The 15345-nt window shown below is 51.5% G+C and overlaps 1 protein-coding gene across 1 annotated transcript; it reads left to right on the forward strand.

Annotated features, from left to right (window-relative positions):
• Positions 1–3851: 3851 nt before the first annotated feature.
• Positions 3852–13636, forward strand: KLHL36 (kelch like family member 36). The gene is made up of 5 exons (XM_044427662.1): positions 3852–3901; positions 7097–7179; positions 8157–9230; positions 11243–11400; positions 12229–13636. The coding sequence occupies exons 2-5, from the start codon at positions 7114–7116 to the stop codon at positions 12782–12784; spliced, it is 1854 nt and encodes a 617-aa protein (XP_044283597.1). The 5' UTR covers positions 3852–3901; positions 7097–7113; the 3' UTR covers positions 12785–13636.
• Positions 13637–15345: the final 1709 nt, after the last annotated feature.

A 15345-nucleotide genomic window follows, 5' to 3' on the forward strand; every position in this document is an offset into this window, starting at 1 on the left:
CAGATGAACAACGGAGGAGCCATGGCCAATCAGAATGAGGGTCTGCGTAGTTTGCTGTGGGGGCTGGGGACTGGGGATTGTAATCCAGCACATCTGGGGGGCACCAGATTGGGCAAGAATGGCCTCTCTAGGCCCAGCCTCCTGCTTCCAACAGTGGGCAGCCAGGAAGCCAACAAGCAGGGCATGAGGCCTGCTTTGCTGTCATTTATCCCCTAACATCTGTTATTCAAAGTTACCCCCAGTCAGAACGTGGGCCTTTGCATACCATCAATGGACAACCAAAGCCTAACAATGCTTGGAAGACTGACAACAAGAACAAAAGGTACTATGAAAGGTTTATTGTCCAAGAAACAAAAAGCACGCTGGCTTATGAAGAAGCCCTTTATCAAGGGCAGAATTTATTACAGATTCTCTCACGCAATGACTGGAGAAGTGATCTGCAGCCAGTCTTTGTTCTGAAGCGACAGCGTCTGCCGTTCGGCATGTTTACTCAGAAGCAGATCCTACTGTGACCCATTCCAGGTAAGTCTGCAGAAGATCAAAGTCATAATGGGGGAGAACAAAGCCAGTACTGCGGAGGTTGCTCCACGGTGCTTGCTGAAAAATGTCTGTCCTTCGGCTCTTTATGCCGTGCATCATTTTTGCAAGGCAGGCATGCTCCACATGCATGGAGGCAAAAGAACCAGCCCGAAGCCTCTAGCAGATGCTCAGCTAAAACAGAAAAGCCAGCATTTATCGCAGAGTGCAAGTTGCTGGAAATGTTCAACTAGTGAAACAGACTTCGTCTGAAAATCAGTGCCTCCGTGTGGCTCCCAGAAATAACCTTCTCCGTGGGAATTAGGCCTTTCTAGGTTTAAACTGATATTCGCTTTTTGTGCAGGAATCCACACCAAACCCCAGTGAGACAAGCAAAGCTCCAAATAAATTTTATAAATATCAAAATTTGGCAGGGATGCACACAAAGACAGAGAAAAACAGGGGCTGAATTGGTTTCCTTCTTCTGCAAGAACTCTATTTGTAAAAGGATCCTCTGCCCAATTTGGGGAACCCCCTTCTCCACATAAGAGCACCATTGATCCAGCCTAAATTTGGATCTAAACCATTCCAGTTGAAATCAACTCCGGGAAATTATGTATTTCCAGAAGCAGCGCTGTGAAAACTGTGCATGTGGACAAGAAGTGATTCCTCGGATATGGATAATCCCAGATCACTGCCTGAATCTCCACTATGAACATTAATTATCCTCCGAATTACAGCTTTTAGACAGTGAGCAGGGGAATGAGAGAGTCCCTGGTTTTGATTCAGATGCAGCTATCTCCCCCTGCTGGCCTGAGAAGTTTCTGTAGCAGTAACATGCCTGGCCTACAAAGAATAGGTAAGGCAAGTCAGAAAACTCAGGCGCCTGGTAACTTCGGAAACCTAATAAACCAAGCAGGGTTGGGGATTTCAAGCTCAGTTGCTGCAGAGGCAAGGAAGCATATTTCCCACCTATCTAGCTCCAGGAAACACTTGACATTTCCCATGTTTTGCAGAATTTCTGCTATTTCTAGGCTGAGGAACTCAATGGGCTGCAGGTGAAGAAGGACAGCCTTCTCCAACGGGACACCTTCCAGGTGTGTCACACAAGAATTCCCAGCATTCCTCAGCATTGGCCAGCCATATTGGCTGGAGCCGAAGTTCAAAACAGCTGGAAGCATCAGGTTGAAGGCTGACCTAGGAGAAGCAAGCGACACGTTTCCGTCCACTGAAAGGAACGGCTCCACCCCTGGGCACAATAACACACATGCCACTCCCTAGAAACATGCCCATTCCCTAGACTGGAGCCCAGCCACAGCCCGCCCCCCCCCCCCCTTGGGATGGAGGGGCTCCCACCAGACTAGTTGCAGAGTTCGGCCGCAAGGGAGCAACTCTCCCAGCACGAGAAGCTGCAGGAACGGTGTTTCTTAGACCCAGTGACAAAGCTTCCGCACATGCCCGACTCAAGCCGCTATGTGGCAGGGCAAGAGGCCAGGGTACAGAACTCTCGTCACCCCTTCTCAGACTCAGTAACTGCAAACTGTAAATTAACAACGAAGCGTAAATCCATGACGGTGCCCCAGTGATGCGAAACCAAACACAACCAAAAGGAACGAGGTTTTCAAGGTAACAGACCCAACGCTAGCAAGGAAACCCAGTAATGGAGGCAGAGAGCCAGCAAAGGTAGCAGGGCTCTCCCGTGTATTGCACTAAATGCGACTTAGATGATTTTCCGCTGGCGGAACAGAAATTGTGGGAGTGTTCTTGGCAGAGGAGCTCCTAAAGCTTGCCCCTTGAAATCAAGGCTGCTGACGTGGAGGAGCAAAGTGAGCCCAGCAAGCGGCTGACAAGACTGCTGGGCTGCTGGGTTCTTCCTGTGTGATTGCTCCTTTGCTTCATGGAAAATTTATTTATTTATCTGGAATTTTTGTATGCCATCCCATTCGCATAAGTCTCGGGACGGCTTCCAACATTATACATAAACAGTGAAACAATATTAAAACCAATAAATAATATTAATTATTGAAATATCATTTAAATGAAAAGGTTTTGGCCTGGCGCCGAAAAATAAATAATGACAGCGCCAGGCGGACCTCTCTGGGGAGCGCATTCCATAAAATGGAGGCCTAGGGGAAAGGGAGGTGGCCCCTTAGAAGGTGTGCAGTCTTGGAAGGTGTGCCCATGGGAGCTGTGGGTCCAGGGAGCACAGCGCTTCTAGGAGTGGGAGGTTTGAGCATTAATTGTTAGGATGTTTGGGTGATGTTGATATTCCTCCTATTGTATAGGCTGGACATGCGCACGGTAGGCATGTCATGAGTGGATCCAGCTGGAGTCGGGGGTCAGACTAGATGGCCCAGGAGGCACCTTTTGACTCGCTCTGTGTGTCTGTATCCCACCTTGCCTGCCCAGTGCTAAGGTTGTGGCTGTCATGCACCATCTAGTCTCCCAGGCAGTGCTGGGATAGCGCCGTGCTCCACGCTGGAACCAGTGATGTGGGGCCTGGAGACCAAATTTGGGTTGCTTAGGCTACGAGAAGGTTGGAGACCAGGAGCGCCAAGGTGGCCCTCTCTGAAATGCTCCCTCTTCCAGGTGCAGACAGGTAGACAGACACTGCTGCGAGTCTCAATACCGAGAGTAAGGCGTTCGGATAGGTTTGATGCTGTGGAGTGTTAGGAGCTGCAGTTTTCTCTGGCTTTGGAAAGGAGGTCAAAAAGCAGCCCAGAATCGCAGAGTGCGTGTTTATTTTCGTGCAGCCTCTCCGCTTTGGAAGACCACTCCTTTCTTAGAGAGTTTGTGCCGCTGGCCAGCCAAGCCTCGGCTGGCCCCCTTCCAACCTGCTGGTCTGCCACTCCTTGCACAGAGGGCGAACAGCAGCTGCTGGCGATCCAGTTCTGGCGTATAAATGCCTCCTGCTTGTGAGAGCGCCACTGCATCCTCGTTGGTGTGAGCTCGGGTGGACTCCGGGGATGGAGGAGGCCAGGAAGGCCTGGAGGAAGGTTGCCCATGGGGTCGCGAGGGGTCGGCACGACTTCGCCACTAGCAGCAGCAGCAACTGCACGGAGGTGGGCCGGGCGGAGAGGCAGCGCCCGGCCCTACGCCCCCTAGGAAATGAGAGGGAGGGAGGGAGAGAAGGCGGGCGAGCAAGGACGGGAGCGAGGCCACGGGAGAGCGAGCACGGAGGGGCAAGGCGAGGGGGCGCCGGGGGGCGGCCCCTCCACGCGCCGCGCCGCCCCCCGCCGGGCAGAGCGCCTCCCCCGCCCGCCAGGGCCCGGGCGCCGCCGCCGCCGCCGCCGCTCCTCCTCCTCCGCGCTCCCGCGGGCGCGCCGCGCCTTCCATCCGGCCGGCAGTTCCTGCTCCGCGAGCGATGGCCGCCCCGGGTACCGCGGTAAGCGCCCGCCGCGCCGCTCTCCGGGCTGGGGCATGATGGGAAACTCCCGCGGGCGCCGCAGCATCCTCCGGGCCGCCGCCGCCGCCACCGGGACCCCTCGCCGGGACGGCGCAGACATGGCTTTAGCTGTGCGCCTGACAGCTGCGCCCAGCGCCGCGCCTTTGCTTGCCAGGACTGGGCGCCAAAGCCTGGGCGGCGGGGGGGGGGGGGGCCGTTCTCGATGGGGACCCACGCCTGCGGGGAGAGGGCAGGGGGCTCTTCGGAGCCGAGTTGCCCCCTCCCGACGCGCTGCATCTGCTCCAGAGCAAAGGCGGAAATGGGAGGAGGCAGCGGCGTAGGGACGCGGGCGGGCAGCAGCGCGGCAACCCTCCGGTGGGAGAAGGGGGCGCGATCCCCAGTCGCTGCACGTGTGTTCGCGGGCCCCTTTCCCACCTGCGTTTCACACGCATGGCGCGCGGGGGGGGGCTTTTTTATAAGCGTGCGTTGCCATTCTCTCTCTCGTGCCTTCGAGAAATGCTTTTCAGCAACTCCTACCCTCTCTTCTCTGCGCCGCGCCAACTTTCATTGGCTTTTGCTTCCTGCCTCCTCCCTCTCCAGCAGTTTGCCTTCGCATGCCAGATTGGTCTTTGTTCTCACATCATGCTAAGCCATGCTGTGGTTCAGTGAAATCTGGCCTGTTCTTGGGTCTGAACCCAGCCCTGCAAACAAACCATGGCTTCTTGACTGGCAACCCATAATGGTTTGTTAACTGGTGAGAAACTTGGCCTTGGTAGCTCTTTACAAACTAAATAACTATGTGTGTACCATGGTTTAATGTTGACTTTCAAAGTCTGTCATCTCTAAACCTTGGCTTGTCGGGGTGTCTGAACTGGAACTTGGGCAAATTGTTGCGCCCCCCCCCCCCCCATGCCTGGCATTCTAAGCATTGTTTTCAGCTGCGTGCGAATCTGATGCAGTCCCATTCCAAACTATGTGGGTACCTCTCGATTTTTCTAATGGAAAGCAGCATTCCCTACTGCACAAAAACTTAAGCATCCATTGCAGTTTCCCCTTTATTTACCACTGTACAAAATGAGTGGGAGAAAGAAACAAATTAACCATAGAGAAAACAAGCCACAGTTTGCTTGTATATGTGCAGGACAATACATGGCTAAACCATGATGAACATAGTTTGTGGCTTAGTGTTATATGCAAATACAAGCTCACTCTCTGTGGTTTGGCAGTGTCTTTAGATCTCTTGTCCCCTGCTATAATTTATTCCCCTCAACACTTTATTATTCTCCATTTAAAAAAAAAACCTGTCCTTGTGTTCTTCTACTTGCTATTAAACCGCTCTGCAGAAAATTGTGATATAATCCACCCAGATGAGGGAGAAGTTTCTTGGGCCTGCTTGGTATGCATTGCAAGGACGCCTTCCTCCCACACCTCAAGGCCAAATTTGCTTCCAAGCGGGAGCAGAAAAATGCATTCCAGCTGCTGGCTGCAGCCCACACTTGACCCGAGATAAAGAAAGAGGTGTGGGCAGGACTGGATGAAGGGCCAAAATCCTCCCCACCCCTGACTTCCCCGGCAACTCTGCCCAAGCTGCAGTTGCAAACAGGTGACAGGCTTCCGGCATTCGGGCTAGGATGGGCGTGCCAAGGACAACCAAGGCAGGTGCTACTGGTCGTAGCAATCTTTTTTTTAAGCATGCTTTTAAAAACAGATTTGAAAAATAAAATTGGTTAAGGAGGGAGAGAATCCCTCTTTGGAAATGTTATGGTAGTTCAGGTGTCCGTGTGCAGGTTGTGTTGTCCTCCCTTCATGACGCTACCACTTCTTTCCCCTCTTCCTGATCACTTAAAATACCTGTTTGTTCAAATATCACTTATTTGTTTTTCGGCACCAGGCGAAGACCTTTTTATTTAAAACTTAATTATTGCTAAATTATTGAATTAATTAGGATTTTAACATTTTTAGCCGAGAATGCAATGCACCGGGGGTTTTTAAATGTTTTTTTTTCCTTTTAAATTGTTATATTATTATTATTTATGTATGTTTTTATGTATTCTTTGTGAGCCGCCCTGAGGCTTTGTTGCGATGGGGGCGGTATAGAAATGTTTTAAATAAACAAATAAACCTTAAGGAGGGAGAAATGAAGGAGCTGCATCAGTAATGTGGGTTTCCCAGAAAATTCTGAAGTGGAAACATCTCCCATGCAAATTGGGCTCATTTGCATGGGGAATGCTTTGCATGGGAAAGTGGGCCCTTTGCATTAGATCACTAGAGTGATCTAATTTAGTATGTTTACCAAGGCCAAGCTAAGCAAATCAAGGTAAGCAGGCATTCCGTGTCATTTTTTGCAGGTGATCTAAAACATTTGAGGGGAAAATGTGAAGTATGCTTAGGGTGCCATCCTATACACATTTGGACAGAGGAAAGGGATTCTGGAAATCTTAGGGCTTTTTATTCCCAGCCTAATTATGCATAGGATGATGCGCTTTTCATATGCACTGGCAAGTTATCCTGTCTAACTGCCCTGCTCAGTGCTAAGCGCTGATGCCATTCATTCATGTTTTGTGTAATGTTATGTAGATCTATTCATTAGCATATGTGCAAACATTTCAAAGACAATGGGATGTAGTTTTCATACATCTTTCTTATATGATGCAGAAGTACAGTTCTTCTATTCATAACCTTCCCATGTGCTCACACCATTACTCTCCCCCACCCCGCCCCCCCGTCACAATCAATCAATCAAATTAAATCTTCTAAGAAGAGAAAGATGGGGGAGAGAGAGAGATGTAGAAAATGTTCTTCAAGAAAAATTTGGAAAGGAAAAGAATCCCCTGCACATTTGCATACGGCTATTTGCTTTGGAAAGTTTTACTTTTCACTGGACAATCACAAGCGGGTGATCTAATGTAGCTCGTTTACCAGATCCATGTAAACTGAACAAAGCTTTTGCTGACTGTTTGCCATGCTGGCTGCAGTCGAGCCAATTTCCAGGGGGTTACAGGTTTACCACCCTTCATCCAGCAGAACAATTCAGTGCTGCTTTGCTAAAGCAAATACATTTGAAAATGATGCATTTCGTCATTAGAAGTTCATTATGTTTTGATGGATCCCAGATCTGAATTTGTCGTCTCTTTCAGCAGGAGGGGATGCAGCTCGTATACGAGTGTTTTTATTTGCTTGTTTTCTTACTTCAAGGGTCCTAAGAAGCTGGAATGAAGATGGAAGGAACTAGACAAACAAGAATTTCTCGCCCACGTAAGATAAGTGAATCCTCAAAGGTCTGTATCTTAATTGCTTTCCCAAGCATTTAGGAATGGTTAGGTCTACTGCTGCTAACTGGTTTTATTGGGGTTTTAATTTTAATTATTTTATTGCTGTTTATTTTGATGGTGTGTTACTTTTTATTTTTAAATGATGGGTGAGATATGTTTCTTCCTTATTTATAAGCTGCCTTTCCAGCAAAATGAAAAATAGCAAATGCAATTTAGAATGGGTGAAAACCATAAAGCACATGGAGGGAGGAATCCTGCGGCCTTGAGGTGCCCCAGGATAGTTTGGACTGACGGATCTGAGGCTGGAGACATGCTCTGGCCAGGGAGCTGATCCTGATCCACCTCTCCCATGTTGCCCCTCTGAGGTGGGAAATAAACTTTGGAGGGGGGCACCAGTGAGAAGGGAGGAGACTAGGGACTCCGGGATACGATGCATGCTTGCTGGACTTCAGAAGGGGACGGAAGGGGGCTTGAGTGGTTCTTCTAGATGGTTGAAATGCTCTGTCAAGCTATAAAGCAGGTGTGGTGCAGGCAGGTGGCGCTCACCTGTCACTCCTCTTATTCTGCATTGAATGCTCATAAGCTGAGTTCGGAGGTCTCAAGGCAAAACACAGGACATCCGAATAACCATGTTCCCACTTCGGAATGAAACCATCCCTCAAACCCACTTACAGGCCAAAGGCCTCCTTGAACATGTTGGTCGTTGCTTGTCGTTGGAAGGGTAGGAGAGAGGGGCTGAGATTCAGTGAGCAAGGAGGCAAGGGCACCTATTCCTCCTCCTCCTCCTCCTCCTCACTACCACCATATTGGTTTGGGCCAGAATGGGAAGCAGGTGAAGAAGTCGGTTGCATTGGCGAGGAGGAGCATCTCCATGGGGCCCTGGCCAGGTGGCCTCCATTGGGCAGTGCGTCCTTCAAACACGCCAGCGCTTGGCATTGTCCCTGCCGCTGTCTCTTTGGTTTGACACCCCGGCTTTCTTTCAGGTATACAAATGCACCGACCACGCCGACGCCGTTCTTCGGAGCCTGAATGAGCAGCGACACCAAGGCTTCTTCTGCGACGTTGTTCTGGTTGTGGATGAGCAGCGAGTCCCGGCCCATCGGAACATCTTAGCCGCCTGCAGCGACTATTTCAACTCCATGTTCACCCTCGGCATGCGAGAGGCCTACCAGAGAGAGGTGGAGCTCTTTGGGGCGTCCTACCTCGGGCTCAAGGCCATCGTGGACTTCCTCTATGGCTGCGATCTGTCCCTCAACGGCGGAAACATCGACTACATCCTGGAAACAGCCCACCTGCTGCAGATCTGGAAGGTGGTGGACTTCTGCTGCGAGTACTTGGAGAACGAAGTCAACGAGGAGAACTACCTGTACCTGCAAGAGCTGGCTCTGAGCTACAGCCTCCAGCACCTGGACGCGTACATCGACGCGTTCATCTTGAGGAACTTTGGCACGCTGTCCTTCACGCCGGCCTTCCTGCAGAACGTTTCTGGCCGCAAGCTGTGCCAGTACCTTGGCAGCAGCGACGTCCAGCAGGAGTGTGAGCACGACTTGCTGCAGGCCGCGCTGCAGTGGCTGACGCAGGATCCGGAGAGGGAATGCGAGGCCTGCCGGGTCTTGGAAAACATCCACTTCCCCTTGATCCCGAAGAGCGATCTTCTGCACCGGGTCAAGCCCGCCATCTGCGCTCTTCTCCCGAAGGAGAGCAAGTGCGAGGGCTTTGTGGAAGAGGCGGTCTATTACCACAACCACGTGGCGGCTCAGCCAGCCCTCCAGAACGAGCGGACCGCGCTCCGTGGGAGCACGGAGAAGCTCCTCTTCGTCGGCGGGGAGGTGTCGGAGCACAGCTTGGAGCTGAGCGACGACACCTGCTTCTTGGACACCCAGGAAGGGCGGTGGGTGCGGGAGACGCCGCTGCCGGCGAGACGGAGCCACCACGGTGTCGCGGTGCTCGGGGGCTTCATCTTCATCGCCGGCGGGAGTTTTTCTCGAGACAATGGTGGGGACGCGGCCTCCAATCTTCTATATAGGTATGACCCTCGGTGTAACCAGTGGATCAAGGTGAGCTGTAGCACGTGTCTCTTTTACCCTTTGTATGTTGGAAAGGAAGGGACTTTTAAAGATAATTTAAAAATTATCAGGGGTCCATCTGGTCTGGCTTTTCATTCACACAGGGGCCCACCGGCTGCCCCAGTGGGAGACCCACAAGTAGGACATCAGTGCAACAGTGGTCTCCACTTGGGATGCCCAGACACTGACGTCCCGAGGCGTCCTTTCTCTGATCCTAGAGAGGCAGTGTAACTTCATGTTTCTAGCACTCATGATGGAGAAGAGTCTGGCACAGAAAAGAAGGGAGCCGCCCCTTTCGAAGAGGAGCAGGAGACCTATTATTGAACTACTCAGGATTGTTCCCCTTTGCTCCAGGCGACTCAGACCTATACAGAGAGGTACCCCAGACCCAGTGCAATGAGCCTGCTTGTTTGGAGGTGGCAGGCAAGCTGTTCTCCAGGCCGTTGTCCCAAGGTCAAAACTGAGTTTTGCCACCCGGGCAAATTCCAGTGACTGTGGCCATCCTGGATCGGGGCAACCTAAATAGGGACCTCGGCTTCTTAGACAGCTTTCCAGCGAACAGACCTGGCTTTGCACAGGTTGAAAGAGCACTTAGTTTGATGCTTCCGAGCGAACCGATGCAGACGCTGGGTTTGGAGGTATCGTGTGCCCACTTGTCCGAGTACAGTCAGGTTTGCCGCATGGTCTGTTGAGGGAGGGATCTGTCCCCCATCGCTTAGCCTAGGGAAATCCGCCCCTAGTGGTGGGGTGTTACTTCGGACAGCAACCATCTGGAGACGTTTAAGTTAATTCAAATTAAGTCATGCGTTTTACAAACAATTTAGCCCTGAGGTTCCCACTCCGACTATGCTCCCCAGTTTAAGTCTTGGTGCTATGGCTCAGATGGACGGACAGACACACACACACGGTCATAATTATACGATAAGCCAGGCTCGTCATGGGGCAAACCAAGTTTTATAAGAAAGTCGGGACCACCTAGCCTTAAAGAGTTCCCCACGTGTGTTCGGACGTGTCTTTCATCACTGAGGAGATCCAAAGAGTAATGCGAGGTGGGCTCGGAGTGCAGAATCTCAAAAAAAGAGCACCTCTGGATTGGGCTGGAGGGCCACCCTTTCCAGAACCCTGATCTCCAGAATGAGATGCACCTGGGTCGCCCACCGACAGGCCTTTTGTCTGCTGCTCCTCTCTGGCAACTAGTATTTGTAACGACTTTTCTCCAGCCTGGTGTTCTCTCCGCCACGTATATCGGAGTACGGTTGCCATCATGACTGGAGAGAATGGGCATTCTAGTCCTTTAGAGATTGAGGGAGGATGATTTGGGGGTTGACTGCTGCTGAATGCAGACGTTCATTTTAGAGTTCCTGGATCATGACCCTCCATAGTCCTCCCTCTGCGGACGACTTGGATCTCCTTATGAACAATTCCCACAACTTTTGGAAAATAGTCCCCCTGCTGCAAATGTGAGATTAAACTTTTCTTAGGGCTGGGAAATTATGACTCTGCCCCCAGGGCATCATGGGTAGTTCTGAGGAGCAGGGGCAAAATGCGACAGGGCCCCGTTGCTGCACCCCCAAGGGGAGAGCAAAAATGCAGGGCTGATTCATACCGACACAGCGTTTCTGCTAGTTTTCGTCTCTACCAGCTAGTTCTAGTTTCCACTTTGGAAAGTGGAAGCTTTTTGCAAAGCTCATGCGCCTTCGGGCCAAGCCATCCCAAAATACTTTGCGCTACAGCTGGAGAACAAAACCTCGTTCTGGGAAATTCCATTTCCCTCTGCCTGTTGCGAGGATGGAGGCTTGGCTCGGAGGGAAACGGGAAGCCGGAACGGATTGGCAGCTGATGAGAGCACCCCTGCCCGCCTTGGCTCCGCTAAGGCACCATCTTTGGTTGGAGGGTTGTGAGCGGGCCTCCCCTGGCCTGGGTTGTGACAAAGAGTCTGTTGTCAGTAGCCGCTCTTGCCATTCAAAGCTTTTGGCCTGGGTGCTTCCCCTTTGCTTCTGCAGCTTGCCCCGATGAGGCAACGCCGAGTGGATTTCTATCTGGCCGCTGTCAAACGCATCCTGGTGGCCGTTGGTGGAAGGAACGAGAACGGGGCACTTTCATCCGTGGAGATGTACAGCCCCGAGAAAGACACGTGGTCCTACGTGGCCGGGTTGCCAAGGTAAAAAGGGACTCTTTGGGAGTTCAAAGCATTGTTCCTTGTTTTTCTTACATGTTGCAAAACCCCATTATTTAAACTTCCTGGTAAAAGCTGCAAATGTGAGCAGCTTGTCGGGCCACTTTCTGCCTTGGCAGTGGAGAAACCGTGGCGGCATTTCAAAGGAAAAGCAGCATTGCGAGTCTTGAAGGCTCTTAAAAATATGGGAAGGTGCCTGAGAAAGCCAAAGCACTGAAGGGCTTTAGGTCGCACTGTTTTCTTCTACTTCTACGGCATCCAAGGAGACCAGGGTGAGCGTCTGTCTGTAGCCAGGGGTGCACCTTGTTAATTTAGACTTGGGGCTTAAGACACTTCTGTACAAGTCTGGACAGGAAAAACAAGTCCTGCGACTCTCAGGATTCTCCAGCCAACATCACTACCAGTAGCTAAGGCTTTGGAGAAGCCTTTGAATCATTTTCAAGGGGAAGGGAAAACTAAACAGAAGTCGGAAAACCACCAACCCATTCGTAGCTCAGGGAGGGTGTATCCCTCCGGAAATCCCAGAGGGCACAATCGGGCTGGGTTTGAGCTTAACCCAGGGACTGAGGTTATGCACCTCTTTGGTGGGAGACCTCCAAACGGAGCAAACATGTTCTGCCTTCTAAGCCTAACAGAAGAACTACAGTGGAGTTGTAAAGGAAGGAAGGACTTCTAAAGGAAAGAAGGAAGGACTTCTAAAGGAAGTTCTAATAGGACTTCTTAACCTGTTCGATAGATTTCCCTTTGCGATCCTGCAGATTAAGCTCCACACTCGATGATGCCCTTTGCTTTGCTTTCCTCTTCCTGCCCTAGGTTTACTTATGGGCACGCTGGTGCTGTCCACAACGAATTTGTTTATATCTCAGGAGGCCACGATTACCAAATTGGCCCCTATCGGAAAAACCTGCTGTGCTACGACTATCGCACGGACGTGTGGGAGGAGAGGCAGCCCATGATCACCGCCCGCGGCTGGCACAGCATGTGCACCGTGGGTGACAGCATCTTCTCCATCGGGGGCAGCGACGACTACCTGGAGACGATGGCCCGCTTTGACATTCTGGCAGTGGAATCGTACAGCCCACAGTGCGATCAGTGGACCACAGTGGCCCCTTTACTGCAAGCTAGCAGCGAGTCCGGAGTGGCCACCTGGGAAGGCAAGATCTACATCCTTGGAGGGTACAGCTGGGAAGACACCGTCTTCTCCAGAACCGTCCAGGTGTACGACAAGGAGAAAAACAAGTGGCAGAAAGGGACAGATCTTCCCAAAGCCATCGCTGGGGTTTCTGCGTGTGTGTGCATGCTAAAGCCCAGGTCAGGGGATAAAAAGAGAAGGGCCAAACCCAAATGGCATAAGGACCAAGAAAGGTGACACGGGCCAGCTTTGGAGAAGGTCCGTGTGCCTCTACTCAATCTCCCAAATTTTGAGAACAGCTTTGAATTTTGTTCTGAGAAGTATTTTCTCTGACGGGCCAGGGAGGGACGTTTTGACCTTATGCCCTTGACTGACTCTCTGTTCACTGGATCACCTGGGTTGTAGGACCAAGTCTGCTTGAAGATAAAACAACATACCCCTCAAATAGTTGCTCCAAGGAGCTAAAGAATTCTGGGAAATGAAAGACAGAAGCCGAGTTTGTCCCAATAGCTGGAATCAAGGTTTCCCAGTCTCATTTTCCAGACAAAGGTGTAGGATTAGGGAATTCCTTAACTACATTTTGGTTTAGACTCAACCAAGCATATTAGAAAATGAGCTGAAGGGGGAATGAGAGTTAGCAAGGGCAGGCACACCAAGTATTAAAACATACCTTTGGCACTCCGGAAATAGTCCCCTCAACTTGAAAGGGATGAAACACAAAATGTTCTGCAGGCCGATTTCAAAATCACGGCCTTTTCAACTGGGCCAGTTCCCTGAAAAAAGTATTGTGTGATAAAATATGGGGAACTTGTTTTGTCCCAAATTATTTATCTGTGGCTATCGGATGGTGCATTTGATTTAGAAAGACGCATTACTGTTTCACTTAATGGAAACTTAAATGGCAACAGTCGGATGGAATTTAAATTACATGGTGTGGAGCATTCTTCTTCCAGTTGAGACAAAGCATTTTTAAAAAAAAAGTTTTTGGAGAGCTTTTGTATGGCTTTTAAAATATGAGATATGTTTTTTGCTAAGCCTTCGCCTGTAACTTGTCACATACTGTTGTTGACTCTTTTGTCCTGCATAAAAACAGCCCTGTCATTTCTGTCTAGGAGTTTCTAATTTAGGTTCCCTGCTCCATCCTGCCCTTGTCACAGAAAAATATTATATTCATGCCTTGATTGCTGTTGGGCAATTAGTGCCGACTGAATGACTAGATGAAAGCAACTTTGCTTTCCCTACAGAAAGGAAAATGCCCTAATTAACACACAGGTGTGGCTTTTCAGAAGACCTCTGGCTCCAGTGGAACCAGGTTTGTGTTTTCTTCTGCTACAGAGGGTAATGCAGGGCAATGCACACCAGCGCGACACAGATTCTTACTGGAGGGAGAGCAATTCCAGTCTCTGGGTTGGAGTCAGCCCTTTCCACCCCTTTTCAAGGCTAGCATCAAGCGTAACGGGCAGGCAGCTGTGGAAGTCCCACATGCTAGTGGGTTTTATTATACTGGAGGTATTGGATGCTATGCTCTATTTCATTTCTGTTGATTTTATTGTAAAACTGTCCTAAGATGCTAGTAGTTGGATGGGATATAACGCTTTAGAGAGGTAGATAGATAGCAGGGGCCTAGAGACCAAAGATTCAGGGAGCCCTCTTCTCCATTGCAACCTAGCTAGGGCCCTCGCTCCCTGGCTTTCCCTCTCGAGCATGCAAGCTGCAGGGAATCGGGAAAAGAGAAGGAGCAGCTGGTGACAGTGGTGGTGAGTGGGTGGTCACAGGGAGAAGGGGCTCGTTGATGGGGCCCTCCAAAGGACCCACAAAACCCTGGAGTGACTCTGGGCCTGAGTGGTGGCTGCTTTGGAGGTGGGGAGGGGCCCGTGGTAGCGGCCTTTCCCAAGGGCATTTCCGGACCTCAGTCAAGACGCAGGAAGACAAGCCGCCGAGCCCAGCGCCCGCGCTTTCTAGGAACTAAAATCTGCCCAAGCAGCCCTTATCTACCAAGCGGGTGCAGTGCCCAAGGAGGAAGTAAACCTTTCAAGCAGTTTCATGGGCGCAATTTGAGAACAGCACGTACTGAAAACGAGATCCAAAAGATCCTATCCCTAGGCCAGAAAAGGGCTTTTCCTGCACTTGCTTTCCTCTTCCCTCCTGGTCGCTTTTCCTTTTGTATCGCGTCTGTGTAAGAGAGTAATATAATCCTGGCACGTCCACCTTGTTTTGGGTTCTCCCGCCCCGCGCTTCAAAGCAAAAAGCCTCAAGCAAAACTGGCTCCTGAGGACAAGGCGAGAGAAGCGCACAGACGCCGCGCCGACGAGCGCGGTCAATATGCTCGGCGTGCGCGCTCAGTTTGCACAGCGCCGGCGCGACACGAACAGGGCCGCCTTTCCCTCACGCATGCGCACTCGAAAGTTCCCGCCCCTTCCCTGAGCACCCAATCAGCCGTCGACCCACACATGCGCAGAGCCCATTCCCCGCCCCATCAGCCTGTTAGGCTACGAGTGGCCCGCCCCTTCCCCATCCACGCCCTCTCTTTCAATCCGGCGAAACAAACCTTGCGGGCCCAGGGGCCGCGCGTGCGCGAAGTAAGGCAACCCAGGGCCTGCTCCCGCTTGCCTATCAGTCACGACCAACCCCTCCACCCTCACCTCCCTCCGTACACCGGCGCGCGCGCAAGCGGCGGCGCATGCGTGCGGCGCGAGGGCCGCGGCTGGCGGCCGGCGCGAGGCGGGCCGGGCCACGGCGCCGGCCGTGGGTTGCGTTGCTGCGCGCGGGCGCGGCCCCGGGGCCGACAGATAGGCAAG

This window comes from Varanus komodoensis, unplaced genomic scaffold (genome assembly GCF_004798865.1).
Source record: "Varanus komodoensis strain SLA01 unplaced genomic scaffold, ASM479886v1 scaffold19, whole genome shotgun sequence".
NCBI lineage: Eukaryota > Metazoa > Chordata > Lepidosauria > Squamata > Varanidae > Varanus > Varanus komodoensis.

Bases quoted from the DNA above. Each gene is read 5' to 3' on its own strand.
- KLHL36 (XM_044427662.1), top strand. From the start codon at position 7,114: ATGAAGATGGAAGGAACTAGACAAACAAGAATTTCTCGCCCACGTAAG. The intron at 9,231-11,242 runs GTGAGCTGTAGC...TTGCTTCTGCAG, and splicing joins GGTGTAACCAGTGGATCAAG to CTTGCCCCGATGAGGCAACG. The intron at 11,401-12,228 runs GTAAAAAGGGAC...TTCCTGCCCTAG, and splicing joins TACGTGGCCGGGTTGCCAAG to GTTTACTTATGGGCACGCTG.